Source organism: Salvelinus fontinalis, chromosome 16 (genome assembly GCF_029448725.1).
Source record: "Salvelinus fontinalis isolate EN_2023a chromosome 16, ASM2944872v1, whole genome shotgun sequence".
In the NCBI taxonomy this organism is placed as follows: domain Eukaryota; kingdom Metazoa; phylum Chordata; class Actinopteri; order Salmoniformes; family Salmonidae; genus Salvelinus; species Salvelinus fontinalis.
In genome coordinates, this window is record NC_074680.1 from 44893334 (window position 1) to 44912352 (window position 19019).

Below are 19019 nucleotides of genomic sequence, written 5' to 3' on the forward strand. Positions count from 1 at the left end.
TGGGTTGATAAATTTGATTTCCATTGATCATTTTTGTGTGATTTTGTTGTCAGCACATTCAACTATGTAAAGAAAAAAGTATTTAATAAGAATATTTAATTCATTCAGATCTAGGATGTGTTATTTTAGTGTTCCCTTTATTTTTTTGAGCAGTGTATTTTACATATGGGTAGACCCAGGAATCGAACCCACTATCCTGGCTTTGCAAGCGCCTTGCTCTACCAACTGAGGTACGGAGGACCTCAGTTACATAAAAAGAAATGACAAACTAACAGTAAAACGAACAAAAATATAATATCCGGTTTTCTTTCCCTCTAAAATCAGACACTGATTCAGACCTTGGAACACTGGTGAGTAGAATTCATATCTGGCTGGCCAATCAGTAACAGTCAATTACCAAACTAACTCGTTAACTGTGAATTAACTAATTAGATGAATATAATTAACTTGGCAATTAATCAATTAATATGACATACCTGAGCTCTCCAAATCCCTCCTTATAGTCTTGCCAGCCTCTATTGAAGTTCACCTTCCCATCCTGACGCCGCTGGAACACCGTCCAACCACCACCTGACACAGGAGAGAGGAGACACATACCTTGTTAGGCAGGCCAACGTTAGCCATTACACCAAGAGGCCCTTGAAAAGGTCACTGATGTTGTACTAACAATGCTTTACACATTTGATAATAGGGTTACAAAATTGTGAACTTTCCCAGAATTCCCTGGTTTTCAAAAAAAATCCAGGTTGGAGGATTTCCTGCTTATTCCCTCGTAATTCCAGGAATCGTCCAACCAGGTTTTTTGGAAAACCCAGGGAATTCTGGGAAAGTTCACAGGATTTTACAACCCTATTATCAGATGTGTGTGTGAGTCCTACCCTCTGTGTCCATGTCACAGTAGACTTCCACAGGATGGGAGCTCAGAGAGGGAACCACCGTGTAGACACCGGACCGATACACCCCGTTATAGTACAGTGATGCACAGTCTATTGGACAGTTTCTCACATGCTGCACCTCTGGAAGACACACACACACACACACACACACACACACACACACACACACACACACACACACACACACACACACACACACACACACACCCCAACAGACACAGGTGAGTTAATAAATACATTTTGAATTTAGAATATTAAACACTATTGCAATGATTATGTGTGTTTCCAGCAGCAGCATTGAGGAAAAATAGGTAGGAAAAAAGACCAGCTGTGAGTGGTTTTTAACAGGTTACAGATTAAACCAGGTTTGACTATTAACAGATTAAAGATTAAATCAGGTGGGGCTAGGCCCCTTTTTTCTCAATTTCCGCCTGAATGACGTGCCCAAAGTAAACTGCCTATAGCCCAGGCCCTGAAGCCAGGATATGCATATAATTGGTACCATTGGAAAGAAAACACTTTGAAGTTGTAGAAATGTTAAAATAATGTAGGAGAATATAACACAATTGATATGGTAGGAGAATATCCAAAGAAAAACCAAACAGAATTTTTTTGAGAGAGAGACCATGCTCTTACAATGGCAAGTATAAGGGCATACTGGAAACTAGCTCCCAGGATGCAGTTCCTATGGCTTCCACGGGGTGTCAGCAGTTATTGTTCAAGGTTTCAGGCTTGTAACTTCCAAAACGAATAAGAAATATCAGTTTTAGAACAAGGACACAGTCTTGGAATATGAAGACAGGACGCACCTGCTAAAATCGGTTTCCTATTGAACATACTTCTGTCCGTAAGAAATAGTATAGTTTGATTACATTTTAGGGTATCTGAGGAGTAAATAGAAACATATTTGACTTGTTGAAACAAAGTTTCGGGTAGATTTTTGGATTCCTTTCTCTGTAAGTTGAACGAGTGAATTACTCAAATCGGTGGCACCTACTAAACAGACTTTTTGGGATATAAAGAAGGATTTTATCCAACAAAACGACACTACATGTTATAGCTGGGACCCTTTGGATGACAAATTAGAAGAAGATTTTCAAAAAGTAAGTGAATATTTAATCGCCATTTGTGAATTTATGAAACCTGTGCTGGTGGGCCCGCTAGCGGGACGCCTGTCCCTAAGAATATTTATAACAGATTGTGATTTTCCTTTCATTGACAATTTTCAGATTTTGGGATATTTTGCAACTCTAACTTCTATACTTTCATAAAAATTACAAAATCGGCAATATGGTTGCGATGCCCCATAACTGTCTTCGTGGGCAAACGCCGCATTGACAGTGCAGCCAATATGGCAGTAGCCACGTTCAATGATGGAGCCCCAGGCTATATCAAATGTGATGAACAAATTGTGGCTTGACAGCACCTTGGTGACACTGGAAGCAATCAGAGAGAAGGATGTGAGAGCTGATGCTGCTTCATTGGAGTTTGCCAAGCGTAGCCGCAGGTCCCATGACACAGTCAACAAAGTAAAGCGTCACCAGCAACAACTCAGAGGGCCTTACATATGGGGCAGGCTTAGCTGATTCATGTTCTGCACATTTCAACAGCCATACAAAGTCCTTGTATGTGACAAATTGAGCAACGTGATATAAGAATTTGCCCAAAACTGCATATTTGCCCAACAGACCAGTATTCAAAGCACATAGCAGCAGCTATATTGCTTGAAGCAAATGTATTTAAACGTGCTAATGCATTGGTAAAGGGTATATTTGATGTTTATTTGTCAGTTCTGAAGTGATATATGAATACGAGTTTAATTAATGTGACATAAATGGTCATATTTATGGAAAATTACATTTTCTCAAAATGACATGTTCCCAGTGCGCCAATTCATTTTCTCAGTCTTCAAAGGACATACATTCCCATTATTCCACACACAGGTTCTTAGCTCTTATAGTCACACTTTACAGAGGCTTTTGTTTTATATATTGTGTCATTTTATGTGTAAATATATGCAAAATATGCATTTGTCATACATGTGAAGAGTGTTTTTTAAATAATTCCATGAAAATTACAAAATTTTGTTAAACTGATTTGTCACAATAATACAAATAAAAACATTCTGCCTTGAAGCAATGTGTCGAAAAACAGATTATCGTAATATGCAAATGAGGATAATTTTCTTTTTTTTATAGTAAAGAAGAACAAAAATCGCTATTTGTCACGATCGTCATCAGGGTGGAAATGACAGGACCAAGGTGCAGCGTGGTCAGGGTACATTACTTTTAATTATATAAATGTCGCCAACAAAAATAAGAAATACCAAAAACGAACGTGAAGCTGACTAGGGCTATACAGGCCACTAACAGACAACTTCCCACAATGACAAAAGGGAAAAAGGCTGCCTAAGTATGATTCCCAATCAGAGACAACGATAGACAGCTGTCCCTGATTGAGAACCATACCCGGCCAACACATAGAAATACAACAACATAGAAATCAGAACATAGAATGCCCACCCCAAATCACACCCTGACCAAACCAAATAGAGACATAAAAAGGCTCTAAGATCAGGGCGTGACACTATTAGCCTATGGTGCCTGGCTTTAACAGATGAAACCAGATGTGACTGTTTTTACCAGATTAAAGATTAAACCAGATGTGACTGTTTATACCAGATTAAAGATTAAACCAGGTGTGACTGGTTTTGAAGAGATTAGAGATTAAACCAGATGTGACTGGTTTTGAAGAGATTAAAGATTAAACCAGATGTGACTGGTTTTAACAGATTAAACCAGATGTGACTGGTTTTAACAGATTAAACCAGATGTGACTGGTTTTAACAGATTAAACCAGATGTGACTGGTTTTAACAGATTAAACCAGATGTGACTGGTTTTAATAGATTAAACCAGATGTGACTGGTTTTAACAGATTAAACCAGATGTGACTGGTTTTAACAGATTAAACCAGATGTGACTGGTTTTAACAGATTAAACCAGATGTGACTGGTTTTAACAGATTAAACCAGATGTGACTGGTTTTAATAGATTAAACCAGATGTGACTGGTTTTAACAGATTAAACCAGATGTGACTGGTTTTAACAGATTAAACCAGATGTGACTGGTTTTAATAGATTAAACCAGGTGTGACTGGTTTTAGCAGATTACAGATTAAACAAGATGTGACTGGTTTTAACAGATTACAGGTTAAACCAGATGTGACTGGTTTTAACAGATTACAGATTAAACAAGATGTGACTGGTTTTAACAGATTACAGGTTAAACCAGATGTGACTGGTTTTAACAGATTACAGGTTAAACCAGATGTGACTGGTTTTAACAGATTACAGATTAAACAAGATGTGACTGGTTTTAACAGATTACAGGTTAAACCAGATGTGACTGGTTTTAACAGATTACAGGTTAAACCAGATGTGACTGGTTTTAACAGATTAAACAAGATGTGACTGGTTTTAACAGATTGAACCAGATGTGACTGTTTTTAACAGATTAAAGCAGATGTGACTGGTTTTAATAAAAGATTACAGGTTAAACCAGATGTGACTGTTTTTAACAGATTACAGATTAAACCAGATGTGACTGGTTTAAACAGATTAAACCAGATATGACTGGTTTTAACAGGTTAAAGATTAAACCAGATGTGACTGGTTTTAACAAATGAAAGATTGAAGTTTAAGTGATTTGTATAAATGTTGTCTGCATTATCAACAAGTCGTTGGCCTTTTTTCCACACTCTCAATTTCAGTTAACAAGTGTTTGATACAGTATGTAAATTAACTACAGTACATGTCTGTATGAAGACGGGGACTGAGTCTTATAGACTACTGCAGTAGATGTCTGTATAAAGACGGGGACTGAGCCATATAGACTAGTGCAGTAGATGTCTGTATGAAGACGGGGACTGAGCCCTATAGACTACTGCAGTAGATGTCTGTATGAAGACGGGGACTGAGCCCTATAGACTACTGCAGTAGATGTCTGTATGAAGACGGGGACTGAGCCCTATAGACTAGTGCAGTACATGTCTGTATAAAGACGGGGACTGAGCCCTATAGACTAGTGCAGTACATGTCTGTATTTTATTTTATTTTATTTTACCGTTATTTTACCAGGTAAGTTGACTGAGAACACGTTCTCATTTGCAGCAACGACCTGGGGAATAGTTACAGGGGAGAGGAGGGGGATGAATGAGCCAATTGTAAACTGAGCCCTATAGACTAGTGCAGTAGATGTCTGTATAAAGACGGGGACTGAGCCCTATAGACTACTACTGTAGATGTCTGTATGAAGACGGGGACTGAGCCCTATAGACTACTGCTCTATATGTCTGTATAAAGACGGGGAATGAGACAGGGAATGAGCCCTGTAGACTACTGCTGTATAAAGACGGGGACTGAGCCCTATAGACTACTGCTGTATAAAGACGGGGACTGAGCCCAATAGACTACTGCAGTAGATGTCTGTATGAAGACGGGGACTGAGCCCTATAGACTACTGCAGTAGATGTCTGTATAAAGACGGGGACTGAGCCCTATAGACTACTGCAGTAGATGTCTGTATAAAGATGGGGACTGAGCCCTATAGACTACTGCAGTAGATGTCTGTATAAAGATGGGGACTGAGCCCTATAGACTACTGCAGTAGATGTCTGTATAAAGACGGGGTCTGAGCCCTATAGACTACTGCAGTAGATGTCTGTATAAAGACGGGGACTGAGCCCTGTAGACTACTGCAGTAGATGTCTGTATAAAGATGGGGACTGAGCCCTATAGACTACTGCAGTAGATGTCTGTATAAAGACGGGGACTGAGCCCTATAGACTACTGCAGTAGATGTCTGTATAAAGACGGGGACTGAGCCCTATAGACTAGTGCAGTAGATGTCTGTATAAAGACGGGGACTGAGCCCTATAGACTAGTGCAGTAGATGTCTGTATAAAGACGGGGACTGAGCCCTATAGACTACTGCAGTAGATGTCTGTATAAAGACGGGGACTGAGCCCTATAGACTACTGCTGTATAAAGACGGGGACTGAGCCCTATAGACTAGTGCAGTAGATGTCTGTATAAAGACGGGGACTGAGCCCTATAGACTACTGCAGTAGATGTCTGTATAAAGACGGGGACTGAGCCCTATAGACTACTGCTGTATAAAGACGGGGACTGAGCCCTATAGACTAGTGCTGTATAAAGACGGGGACTGAGCCCTAGAGACTACTGCAGTAGATGTCTGTATAAAGACGGGGACTGAGCCCTATAGACTACTGCAGTAGATGTCTGTATAAAGACGGGGACTGAGCCCTATGGACTACTGCTGTATAAAGACGGGGACTGAGCCCTATAGACTACTGCAGTAGATGTCTGTATAAAGACGGGGACTGAGCCCTATAGACTACTGCTGTATAAAGACGGGGACTGAGCCCTATAGACTACTGCAGTAGATGTCTGTATAAAGACGGGGACTGAGCCCTATAGACTACTGCAGTAGATGTCTGTAAAAAGACGGGGACTGAGCCCTATAGACTAGTGCAGTAGATGTCTGTATAAAGACGGGGACTGAGCCCTATAGACTAGTGCAGTAGATGTCTGTATAAAGACGGGGACTGAGCCCTATAGACTAGTGCAGTAGATGTCTGTATAAAGACGGGGACTGAGCCCTATAGACTAGTGCAGTAGATGTCTGTATAAAGACGGGGACTGAGCCCTATAGACTACTGCTGTATAAAGACGGGGACTGAGCCCTATAGACTAGTGCTGTATAAAGACGGGGACTGAGCCCTAGAGACTACTGCAGTAGATGTCTGTATAAAGACGGGGACTGAGCCCTATAGACTACTGCAGTAGATGTCTGTATAAAGACGGGGACTGAGCCCTATAGACTACTGCTGTATAAAGACGGGGACTGAGCCCTATAGACTACTGCAGTAGATGTCTGTATAAAGACGGGGACTGAGCCCTATAGACTACTGCTGTATAAAGACGGGGACTGAGCCCTATAGACTACTGCAGTAGATGTCTGTATAAAGACGGGGACTGAGCCCTATAGACTACTGCAGTAGATGTCTGTATAAAGACGGGGACTGAGCCCTATAGACTACTGCTGTATAAAGACGGGGACTGAGCCCTATAGACTACTGCTGTATAAAGACGGGGACTGAGCCCTATAGACTACTGCTGTATAAAGACGGGGACTGAGCCCTGTAGACTACTGCAGTAGATGTCTGTATAAAGACGGGGACTGAGCCCTATAGACTACTGCAGTAGATGTCTGTATAAAGACGGGGACTGAGCCCTATAGACTACTGCTGTATAAAGACGGGGACTGAGCCCTATAGACTACTGCAGTAGATGTCTGTATGAAGACGGGGACTGAGCCCTATAGACTACTGCAGTAGATGTCTGTATAAAGACGGAGACTGAGCCTTATAGACTACTGCAGTAGATGTCTGTATAAAGACGGGGACTGAGCCCTATAGACTACTGCAGTAGATGTCTGTATAAAGACGGGGACTGAGCCCTATAGACTACTGCAGTAGATGTCTGTATAAAGATGGGGACTGAGCCCTATAGACTACTGCAGTAGATGTCTGTATAAAGATGGGGACTGAGCCCTATAGACTACTGCAGTAGATGTCTGTATAAAGACGGGGACTGAGCCCTATAGACTACTGCAGTAGATGTCTGTATAAAGACGGGGACTGAGCCCTGTAGACTACTGCAGTAGATGTCTGTATAAAGATGGGGACTGAGCCCTATAGACTACTGCAGTAGATGTCTGTATAAAGACGGGGACTGAGCCCTATAGACTACTGCAGTAGATGTCTGTATAAAGACGGGGACTGAGCCCTATAGACTAGTGCAGTAGATGTCTGTATAAAGACGGGGACTGAGCCCTATAGACTAGTGCAGTAGATGTCTGTATAAAGACGGGGACTGAGCCCTATAGACTACTGCAGTAGATGTCTGTATAAAGACGGGGACTGAGCCCTATAGACTACTGCTGTATAAAGACGGGGACTGAGCCCTATAGACTAGTGCAGTAGATGTCTGTATAAAGACGGGGACTGAGCCCTATAGACTACTGCAGTAGATGTCTGTATAAAGACGGGGACTGAGCCCTATAGACTACTGCAGTAGATGTCTGTATAAAGACGGGGACTGAGCCCTAGAGACTACTGCAGTAGATGTCTGTATAAAGACGGGGACTGAGCCCTATAGACTACTGCTGTATAAAGACGGGGACTGAGCCCTATAGACTAGTGCAGTAGATGTCTGTATAAAGACGGGGACTGAGCCCTATAGACTAGTGCAGTAGATGTCTGTATAAAGACGGGGACTGAGCCCTATAGACTAGTGCAGTAGATGTCTGTATAAAGACGGGGACTGAGCCCTATAGACTAGTGCAGTAGATGTCTGTATAAAGACGGGGACTGAGCCCTATAGACTACTGCTGTATAAAGACGGGGACTGAGCCCTATAGACTAGTGCTGTATAAAGACGGGGACTGAGCCCTAGAGACTACTGCAGTAGATGTCTGTATAAAGACGGGGACTGAGCCCTATAGACTACTGCAGTAGATGTCTGTATAAAGACGGGGACTGAGCCCTATAGACTACTGCTGTATAAAGACGGGGACTGAGCCCTATAGACTACTGCAGTAGATGTCTGTATAAAGACGGGGACTGAGCCCTATAGACTACTGCTGTATAAAGACGGGGACTGAGCCCTATAGACTACTGCAGTAGATGTCTGTATAAAGACGGGGACTGAGCCCTATAGACTACTGCAGTAGATGTCTGTATAAAGACGGGGACTGAGCCCTATAGACTACTGCAGTAGATGTCTGTATAAAGACGGGGACTGAGCCCTATAGACTAGTGCAGTAGATGTCTGTATAAAGACGGGGACTGAGCCCTATAGACTAGTGCAGTAGATGTCTGTATAAAGACGGGGACTGAGCCCTATAGACTAGTGCAGTAGATGTCTGTATAAAGACGGGGACTGAGCCCTATAGACTACTGCTGTATAAAGACGGGGACTGAGCCCTATAGACTAGTGCTGTATAAAGACGGGGACTGAGCCCTAGAGACTACTGCAGTAGATGTCTGTATAAAGACGGGGACTGAGCCCTATAGACTACTGCAGTAGATGTCTGTATAAAGACGGGGACTGAGCCCTATAGACTACTGCAGTAGATGTCTGTATAAAGACGGGGACTGAGCCCTATAGACTACTGCTGTATAAAGACGGGGACTGAGCCCTATAGACTACTGCAGTAGATGTCTGTATAAAGACGGGGACTGAGCCCTATAGACTACTGCTGTATAAAGACGGGGACTGAGCCCTATAGACTACTGCAGTAGATGTCTGTATAAAGACGGGGACTGAGCCCTATAGACTACTGCAGTAGATGTCTGTATAAAGACGGGGACTGAGCCCTATAGACTAGTGCAGTAGATGTCTGTATAAAGACGGGGACTGAGCCCTATAGACTAGTGCAGTAGATGTCTGTATAAAGACGGGGACTGAGCCCTATAGACTAGTGCAGTAGATGTCTGTATAAAGACGGGGACTGAGCCCTATAGACTAGTGCAGTAGATGTCTGTATAAAGACGGGGACTGAGCCCTATAGACTACTGCTGTATAAAGACGGGGACTGAGCCCTATAGACTAGTGCTGTATAAAGACGGGGACTGAGCCCTAGAGACTACTGCAGTAGATGTCTGTATAAAGACGGGGACTGAGCCCTATAGACTACTGCAATAGATGTCTGTATAAAGACGGGGACTGAGCCCTATAGACTACTGCTGTATAAAGACGGGGACTGAGCCCTATAGACTACTGCAGTAGATGTCTGTATAAAGACGGGGACTGAGCCCTATAGACTACTGCTGTATAAAGACGGGGACTGAGCCCTATAGACTACTGCAGTAGATGTCTGTATAAAGACGGGGACTGAGCCCTATAGACTAGTGCAGTAGATGTCTGTATAAAGACGGGGACTGAGCCCTATAGACTACTGCTGTATAAAGACGGGGACTGAGCCCTATAGACTACTGCTGTATAAAGACGGGGACTGAGCCCTATAGACTACTGCTGTATAAAGACGGGGACTGAGCCCTATAGACTACTGCAGTAGATGTCTGTATAAAGACGGGGACTGAGCCCTATAGACTATTGCTGTATAAAGACGGGGACTGAGCCCTATAGACTACTGCTGTATAAAGACGGGGACTGAGCCCTATAGACTAGTGCAGTAGATGTCTGTATAAAGACGGGGACTGAGGCCTATAGACGTTGAATTGATGTCTGTGCCCAGCGGGATGCATCCCTGTTGTATCATTGTGTGTGTGTGTGTGTGTGTGTGTGTGTGTGTGTGTGTGTGTGTGTGTGTGTGTGTGTGTGTGTGTGTGTGTGTGTGTGTGTGTGTGTGTGTGTGTGTGTGTGTGTGTGTGTGTGTGTGTGTGTGTGTGTGTGTGTGTGTGTGTGTGTGTGTGTGTGTGTGTGTGTGTGTGTGTGTGCGCACCTGGGTGAAGGGCCTCCTGGGCGCTGAGCAGAGGACTGGTCCTGACAATGTTGATCATGCAGCCGGGGTTACGTTTAACTCGTTCCACCGTCATGGTTAGGTTCCGGACCTGAGTCTGCAGATCAAACAGGATGGAACTATGGGTGTGCAGCAGGTTGTCAGCCTCAGCGTACTGTAGCTCCAACACTCTGAAACGATCCTCTAAAGACTCGTTCACGTTGTTCCTCTCCTCACCCTAAGAGAGAGGGAGGGAGGGAGGGAGGGAGGTGGGTTAGAGAGAGAGGGGGAGAGAGGAGTGGAGGGAGGGAGGGAGGGTAGAGAGGGAGGGAGGTGGGTTAGAGAGAGAGGGGGAGAGAGAGGAGTGAAGGGAGGTTGGGACGAGAGGGAAAGAGGGTAGAGAGGGAGGGAGGGAGGGTAGAGAGGGAATGAGGTGGGTTAGAGAGAGAGGGGGAGAGAGGAGTGGAGGGAGGGAGGGTAGAGAGGGAGGGAGGTGGGTTAGAGAGAGAAGGGGAGAGAGGAGTGAAGGGAGGTTGGGATGAGAGGGAGGGAGGGTAGAGAGGGAGGGAGGGAGGGTAGAGAGGGAGGGAGGGAGGGTAGAGAGGGAGGGTAGAGAGGGAGGGAGGGAGGGTAGAGAGGGAGGGAGGGTAGAGAGGGAGGGAGGTGGGTTAGAGAGAGAGGGGGAGAGAGGGAGGGTAGAGAGGGAGGGTAGAGAGGGAGGGAGGGAGGGTAGAGAGGGAGGGAGGGAGGGAGGGAGGGTAGAGAGGGAGGGAGGTGGGTTAGAGAGAGAAGGGGAGAGAGGAGTGGAGGGAGGGAGGGTAGAGAGGGAGGGTAGAGAGGGAGGGAGGGAGGGTAGAGAGGGAGGGAGGGAGATAGGAAGAGAGGGTTGTGGAAGAGACAGAGATAGTTATCAGTAGGTTTTTAATAAATTGGATAACATGATTTGTTGCTTGGTAAATAAAATAACTATCTCACTGTTAATAACAACATTGTTTTACCTACAACACTCAGAGTTAAAGTAGCAGTTAAATAGATCGGGGAGAGAGAGGGAGGGGGGAGAGAGGGAGGGAGGGAGGTGGGGTAGAGAGGGAGAGAAGGAGGGAGGTGGGGGAGAGAGGGAGGTGGGGTAGAGAGGGAGGGGGGAGAGAGGAGTGGAGGGAGGGAGGGTAGAGAGGGAGGGGGGAGAGAGGGAGGGAGGGAGGTGGGGTAGAGAGGGAGGGAGGTGGGTGGATAGAGAGGGAGGGAGGTGGGTGGGTAGAGAGGGAGGGAGGTGGGTGGGTAGAGAGGGAGGGAGGTGGGAGGGTAGAAAGGGAGGGAGGTGGGAGGGTAGAGAGGGAGGGAGGTGGGAGGGTAGAGAGGGAGGGAGGTGGGAGGGTAGAGAGGGAGGGAGGTGGGTGGGTAGAGAGGGAGGGAGGTGGGTGGGTAGAGAGGGAGGGAGGTGGGAGGGTAGAGAGGGAGGGAGGTGGGTGGGTAGAGAGGGAGGGAGGTGGGAGGGTAGAGAGGGAGGGAGGTGGGAGGGTAGAGAGGGAGGGAGGTGGGTGGGTAGAGAGGGAGGGAGGTGGGAGGGTAGAGAGGGAGGGAGGTGGGAGGGTAGAGAGGGAGGGAGGTGGGTGGGTAGAGAGGGAGGGAAGTGGGTGGGTAGAGAGGGAGGGAAGTGGGTGGGTAGAGATGGAGGGAGGGAGGTGGGTGGGTAGAGAGGGAGGGAGGTGGGTGGGTGGGTAGAGAGGGAGGGAAGTGGGTGGGTAGAGAGGGAGGGAGGTGGGTGGATAGAGAGGGAGGTGGGTGGGTGGGTAGAGAGGGAGGGAGGTGGGTGGGTAGAGAGGGAGGGAGGTGGGTGGGTAGAGAGGGAGGGAGGTGGGTGGGTAGAGAGGGAGGGAGGTGGGAGGGTAGAGAGGGAGGGAGGTGGGTGGGTAGAGAGGGAGGGAGGTGGGAGGGTAGAGAGGGAGGGAGGTGGGTGGGTAGAGAGGGAGGGAGGTGGGAGGGTAGAGAGGGAGGGAAGTGGGTGGGTGGGTAGAGAGGGAGGGAGGTGGGTGGATAGAGAGGGAGGGAGGGAGGTGGGTGGGTAGAGAGGGAGGGAAGTGGGTGGGTGGGTAGAGAGGGAGGGAGGTGGGTGGATAGAGAGGGAGGGAGGGAGGTGGGTGGGTGGATAGAGAGGGAGGGAGGTGGGAGGGTAGAGAGGGAGGGAGGTGGGAGGGTAGAGAGGGAGGGAGGTGGGTGGGTAGAGAGGGAGGGAAGTGGGTGGGTAGAGAGGGAGGGAAGTGGGAGGGTAGAGAGGGAGGGAGGTGGGTGGGTAGAGAGGGAGGGAAGTGGGTGGGTAGAGAGGGAGGGAGGTGGGTGGGTGGGTAGAGAGGGAGGGAGGTGGGTGGGTAGAGAGAGAGGGAGGGAGGTGGGTGGGTAGAGAGGGAGGGAGGTGGGTGGATAGAGAGGGAGGTGGGTGGGTGGGTAGAGAGGGAGGTGGGTGGGTGGGTAGAGAGGGAGGGAGGTGGGGTAGAGAGGGAGGGAGGTGGGTGGATAGAGAGGGAGGGAGGTGGGTGGATAGAGAGGGAGGGAGGTGGGTGGGTAGAGAGGGAGGGAGGTGGGTGGGTAGAGAGGGAGGGAGGTGGGTGGGTAGAGAGGGAGGGAGGTGGGGTAGAGAGAGGGTGGTGGGTGGGTAGAGAGGGAGGGAGGTGGGGTAGAGAGAGGGTGGTGGGTGGGTAGAGAGGGAGGGAGGTGGGTGGGTAGAGAGGGAGGGAGGTGGGTGGGTAGAGAGGGAGGGAGGTGGGTGGGTAGAGAGGGAGGGAGGTGGGTGGGTGGGTAGAGAGGGAGGGAGGTGGGTGGGTAGAGAGGGAGGGAGGTGGGTGGGTAGAGAGGGAGGGAAGTGGGTGGGTAGAGAGGGAGGGAGGTGGGTGGGTGGGTAGAGAGGGAGGGAGGTGGGTGGGTAGAGAGGGAGGGAGGTGGGTGGGTGGGTAGAGAGGGAGGGAGGTGGGTGGGTAGAGAGGGAGGGAAGTGGGTGGGTAGAGAGGGAGGGAGGTGGGTGGGTAGAGAGGGAGGGAAGTGGGTGGGTAGAGAGGGAGGGAAGTGGGTGGGTAGAGAGGGAGGGAAGTGGGTGGGTAGAGAGGGAGGGAGGTGGGTGGGTAGAGAGGGAGGTGGGTGGGTGGGTAGAGAGGGAGGGAAGTGGGTGGGTAGAGAGGGAGGGAGGTGGGAGGGTAGAGAGGGAGGGAGGTGGGTGGATAGAGAGGGAGGGAGGTGGGTGGGTAGAGAGGGAGGTGGGTGGGTGGGTAGAGAGGGAGGTGGGTGGATAGAGAGGGAGGGAGGTGGGTGGGTAGAGAGGGAGGTGGGTGGGTGGATAGAGAGGGAGGGAGGTGGGTGGGTAGAGAGGGAGGGAGGTGGGAGGGTAGAGAGGGAGGGAGGTGGGTGGGTGGAGAGGGAGGGAAGTGGGTGGGTGGGTAGAGAGGGAGGGAAGTGGGTGGGTGGATAGAGAGGGAGGGAGGTGGGTGGGTAGAGAGGGAGGGAAGTGGGTGGGTAGAGAGGGAGGGAGGTGGGTGGGTGGGTAGAGAGGGAGGGAAGTGGGTGGGTAGAGAGGGAGGGAGGTGGGTGGGTAGAGAGGGAGGGAGGTGGGTGGATAGAGAGGGAGGGAGGTGGGTGGATAGAGAGGGAGGGAGGTGGGTGGGTGGGTAGAGAGGGAGGGAGGTGGGTGGGTAGAGAGGGAGGGAGGTGGGAGGGTAGAGAGGGAGGGAGGTGGGTGGATAGAGAGGGAGGGAGGTGGGTGGGTAGAGAGGGAGGTGGGTGGGTGGGTAGAGAGGGAGGGAGGTGGGTGGGTAGAGAGGGAGGGAGGTGGGTGGGTAGAGAGGGAGGGAGGTGGGTGGGTAGAGAGGGAGGTGGGTGGGTGGGTAGAGAGGGAGGGAGGTGGGTGGGTAGAGAGGGAGGGAGGTGGGTGGGTAGAGAGGGAGGTGGGTGGGTGGGTAGAGAGGGAGGGAGGTGGGTGGATAGAGAGGGAGGTGGGTGGGTGGGTAGAGAGGGAGGGAGGTGGGTGGGTAGAGAGGGAGGGAAGTGGGGTAGAGAGAGGGTGGTGGGTGGGTAGAGAGGGAGGGAGGTGGGTGGGTAGAGAGGGAGGGAGGTGGGAGGGTAGAGAGGGAGGGAGGTGGGGTAGAGAGGGAGGGAGGTGGGTGGGTAGAGAGGGAGGTGGGTGGGTGGGTAGAGAGGGAGGGAGGTGGGTGGGTAGAGAGGGAGGGAAGTGGGGTAGAGAGAGGGTGGTGGGTGGGTAGAGAGGGAGGGAGGTGGGTGGGTAGAGAGGGAGGGAGGTGGGAGGGTAGAGAGGGAGGGAGGTGGGTGGGTGGGTAGAGAGGGAGGGAGGTGGGGTAGAGAGAGGGTGGTGGGTGGGTAGAGAGGGAGGGAGGTGGGTGGGTAGAGAGGGAGGGAGGTGGGTGGGTAGAGAGGGAGGGAGGTGGGTGGGTAGAGAGGGAGGGAGGTGGGTGGATAGAGAGGGAGGGAGGTGGGTGGGTAGAGAGGGAGGGAAGTGGGTGGGTGGGTAGAGAGGGAGGGAGGTGGGTGGGTAGAGAGGGAGGGAGGTGGGTGGGTGGGTAGAGAGGGAGGGAGGTGGGTGGGTGGGTAGAGAGGGAGGGAGGTGGGTGGATAGAGAGGGAGGGAGGTGGGTGGGTAGAGAGGGAGGTGGGTGGGTGGGTAGAGAGGGAGGGAGGTGGGTGGGTGGGTAGAGAGGGAGGGAGGTGGGGTAGAGAGAGGGAGGTGGGAGGGTAGAGAGGGAGGGAAGTGGGAGGGTAGAGAGGGAGGGAGGTGGGTGGGTAGAGAGGGAGGGAGGTGGGAGGGTAGAGAGGGAGGGAAGTGGGTGGGTAGAGAGGGAGGGAAGTGGGTGGGTAGAGAGGGAGGTGGGTGGGTGGGTAGAGAGGGAGGGAGGTGGGTGGGTAGAGAGGGAGGGAGGTGGGTGGGTAGAGAGGGAGGGAGGTGGGTGGGTAGAGAGGGAGGGAGGTGGGAGGGTAGAGAGGGAGGGAGGTGGGTGGGTAGAGAGGGAGGGAGGTGGGAGGGTAGAGAGGGAGGGAGGTGGGTGGATAGAGAGGGAGGTGGGTGGGTGGGTAGAGAGGGAGGGAGGTGGGTGGGTAGAGAGGGAGGGAGGTGGGTGGGTAGAGAGGGAGGGAGGTGGGAGGGTAGAGAGGGAGGGAGGTGGGTGGGTAGAGAGGGAGGGAGGTGGGAGGGTAGAGAGGGAGGGAGGTGGGTGGATAGAGAGGGAGGTGGGTGGGTGGGTAGAGAGGGAGGGAGGTGGGTGGGTAGAGAGGGAGGGAGGTGGGTGGGTAGAGAGGGAGGGAAGTGGGAGGGTAGAGAGGGAGGGAAGTGGGTGGGTAGAGAGGGAGGTGGGTGGATAGAGAGGGAGGTGGGTGGGTGGGTAGAGAGGGAGGGAGGTGGGTGGGTAGAGAGGGAGGGAGGTGGGTGGGTAGAGAGGGAGGGAGGTGGGTGGATAGAGAGGGAGGTGGGTGGGTGGGTAGAGAGGGAGGGAGGTGGGTGGGTAGAGAGGGAGGGAGGTGGGTGGGTAGAGAGGGAGGGAAGTGGGAGGGTAGAGAGGGAGGGAAGTGGGTGGGTAGAGAGGGAGGGAGGTGGGAGGGTAGAGAGGGAGGGAGGTGGGTGGGTAGAGAGGGAGGGAGGTGGGTGGGTAGAGAGGGAGGGAAGTGGGTGGGTAGAGAGGGAGGTGGGTGGATAGAGAGGGAGGGAAGTGGGTGGGTAGAGAGGGAGGGAGGTGGGTGGGTAGAGAGGGAGGGAGGTGGGTGGGTAGAGAGGGAGGGAAGTGGGTGGGTAGAGAGGGAGGGAAGTGGGTGGGTAGAGAGGGAGGGAGGTGGGTGGGTGGGTAGAGAGGGAGGGAGGTGGGTGGGTAGAGAGGGAGGGAAGTGGGAGGGTAGAGAGGGAGGTGGGTGGGTGGGTAGAGAGGGAGGGAGGTGGGAGGGTAGAGAGGGAGGGAGGTGGGTGGGTAGAGAGGGAGGGAGGTGGGTGGGTAGAGAGGGAGGGAGGTGGGTGGGTAGAGAGGGAGGGAGGTGGGTGGGTAGAGAGGGAGGGAGGTGGGTGGGTAGAGAGGGAGGGAGGTGGGTGGGTAGAGAGGGAGGGAGGTGGGTGGGTAGAGAGGGAGGGAGGTGGGTGGGTAGAGAGGGAGGGAGGTGGGTGGGTAGAGAGGGAGGGAGGTGGGTGGGTAGAGAGGGAGGGAGGTGGGTGGGTAGAGAGGGAGGTGGGTGGGTAGAGATGGAGGGAGGTGGGTGGGTAGAGAGGGAGGGAGGTGGGTGGGTAGAGAGGGAGGGAGGTGGGTGGATAGAGAGGGAGGTGGGTGGGTGGGTAGAGAGGGAGGGAGGTGGGTGGGTAGAGAGGGAGGTGGGTGGGTAGAGAGGGAGGGAGGTGGGTGGGTAGAGAGGGAGGGAGGTGGGTGGGTAGAGAGGGAGGGAGGTGGGTGGGTAGAGAGGGAGGGAGGTGGGTGGGTAGAGAGGGAGGGAGGTGGGAGGGTAGAGAGGGAGGGAGGTGGGAGGGTGGGTAGAGAGGGAGGGAGGTGGGTGGGTAGAGAGGGAGGGAGGTGGGTGGGTGGGTAGAGAGGGAGGGAGGTGGGAGGGTGGGTAGAGAGGGAGGGAGGTGGGTGGGTAGAGAGGGAGGGAGGTGGGAGGGTGGGTAGAGAGGGAGGGAAGTGGGAGGGTGGGTAGAGAGGGAGGGTTGTGAACATTGTCATGTGTTGCTTAAAATGTTGTGCATGTCATGATTTTGGTCATGCTAGAACCCTGTCTCATATGACCACCTGCAGTGAGGAGGTCCTTCATACCTACCAGGATTTAAAGGTGTCTGCCTTGAATAAGATCACTCACAACACAGAGGAAGAGGGGGGAGGTTAGGGGAAGCTACCATTGGCATAAAGAGCTGAGTTAGATTCAAGACAGAGGGGACAGGGTGGAGGGTTGAGGAAGGGGGAGGGAGAGAGAGCGGGAGTAGGTGTAATTAATTAATTGGACTTAGTGATCTCCAAAAGTATTGGGATAGCGACACTTTGTTTGGTTGTTTTGTCTCTGTACTCAAGCACTTTGGATTGTAAATTATACAATGACTATGAGGTTAAAAGTGCAGACTGTCGTCTTTATTTGAGGGTATTTTCACTGTTTAGAAATACAGCATTTTTTGTGCATAGACCCCCATTTTTATGGGACCAAATGTATTGTGACAAATTTACTTCTATGTCTATTAAAGTGGTAAAAAGTTAAGCATTTCGACCCATATATATACAGTACCAGTCAAAGGTTTGGACACACCTACTCATTCCAGGGTTTTTCTTTATTTTTACTATTTTCTACATTGTAGAATCATTGTGAAGGCATCAAAACTATGGAATCAAGTAGTAACCAAAAAAGTGTTAAACAAATCAAAATATATTTTATATTTGAGATTCTGACGAAGGCCGTGAGGTCGATTTGTAAAGCTTATTAAAGAGCAGTGATACTATCCAGAGCAATGATACTAGATAGAGCAGTGATACTATCCAGAGCAGTGATACTAGACAGAGCAGTGATACTAGTCAGAGCAGTGATACTATCAGTGATACTATCCAGAGCAGTGGTACTAGTCAGAGTAGTGATACAATCAGTGATACTAGTCAGAGCAGTGATACTAGTCAGAGTAGTGATACTAGTCAGAGCAGTGATACTATCCAGAGCATTGATACTAGTCAGAGCAGTGATACTAGTCAGAGTAGTGATACTATCCAGAGCAGTGATACTAGTCAGAGTAGTGATACTATCCAGAGCAGTGATACTATCAGTGATACTATCCAGAGTAGTGATACTATCCAGAGTAGTGATACTATCCAGAGCAGTGATACTAGTCAGAGTAGTGATACTATCAGTGATACTAGTCAGAGTAGTGATACTAGTCAGAGCAGTGATACTAGTCAGAGCAGTGATACTATCCAGAGCAGTGATACTATCCAGAGCAGTGATACTAGTCAGAGCAGTGATACTAGTCAGAGTAGTGATACTATCAGTGATACTAGTCAGAGTAGTGATACTAGCCAGAGTAGTGATACTATCAGTGATACAAGTCAGAGTAGTGATACTATCAGTGATACTAGTCAGAGCAGTGATACTAGTCAGAGTAGTGATACTATCAGTGATACTAGTCAGAGCAGTGATACTAGTCAGAGTAGTGATACTATCAGTGATACTAGTCAGAGCAGTGATACTAGTCAGAGCAGTGATACTATCCAGAGCAGTGATACTATCCAGAGCAGTGATACTAGTCAGAGTAGTGATACTATCAGTGATACTAGTCAGAGTAGTGATACTAGTCAGAGTAGTGATACTATCAGTGATACTAGTCAGAGTAGTGATACTAGTCAGAGTAGTGATACTATCAGTGATACTAGTCAGAGTAGTGATACTAGTCAGAGTAGTGATACTATCAGTGATACTAGTCAGAGTAGTGATACTAGTCAGAGTAGTGATACTATCAGTGATACTAGTCAGAGTAGTGATACTAGCCAGAGCAGTGATACTAGTCAGAGCAGTGATACTATCAGTGATACTATCCAGAGCAGTGATACTAGTCAGAGCAGTGATACTATCAGTGATAC

At 50.0% G+C, this 19019-nt stretch overlaps 1 protein-coding gene across 1 annotated transcript in view; it reads right to left on the reverse strand.

Moving 5' to 3' along the window:
- Positions 1-19019, reverse strand: part of LOC129813235 (angiopoietin-related protein 7) — a 43980-nt gene that overhangs the window by 8409 nt on the left and 16552 nt on the right. The window contains exons 2-4 of the mRNA XM_055865525.1: positions 10448-10682; positions 879-1016; positions 477-570 (exon numbers count right to left, since the gene is read on the reverse strand). Coding sequence (XP_055721500.1) covers positions 477-570; positions 879-1016; positions 10448-10682 — 467 coding nt within the window. The remainder of the gene's footprint in view (positions 1-476; positions 571-878; positions 1017-10447; positions 10683-19019) is intronic.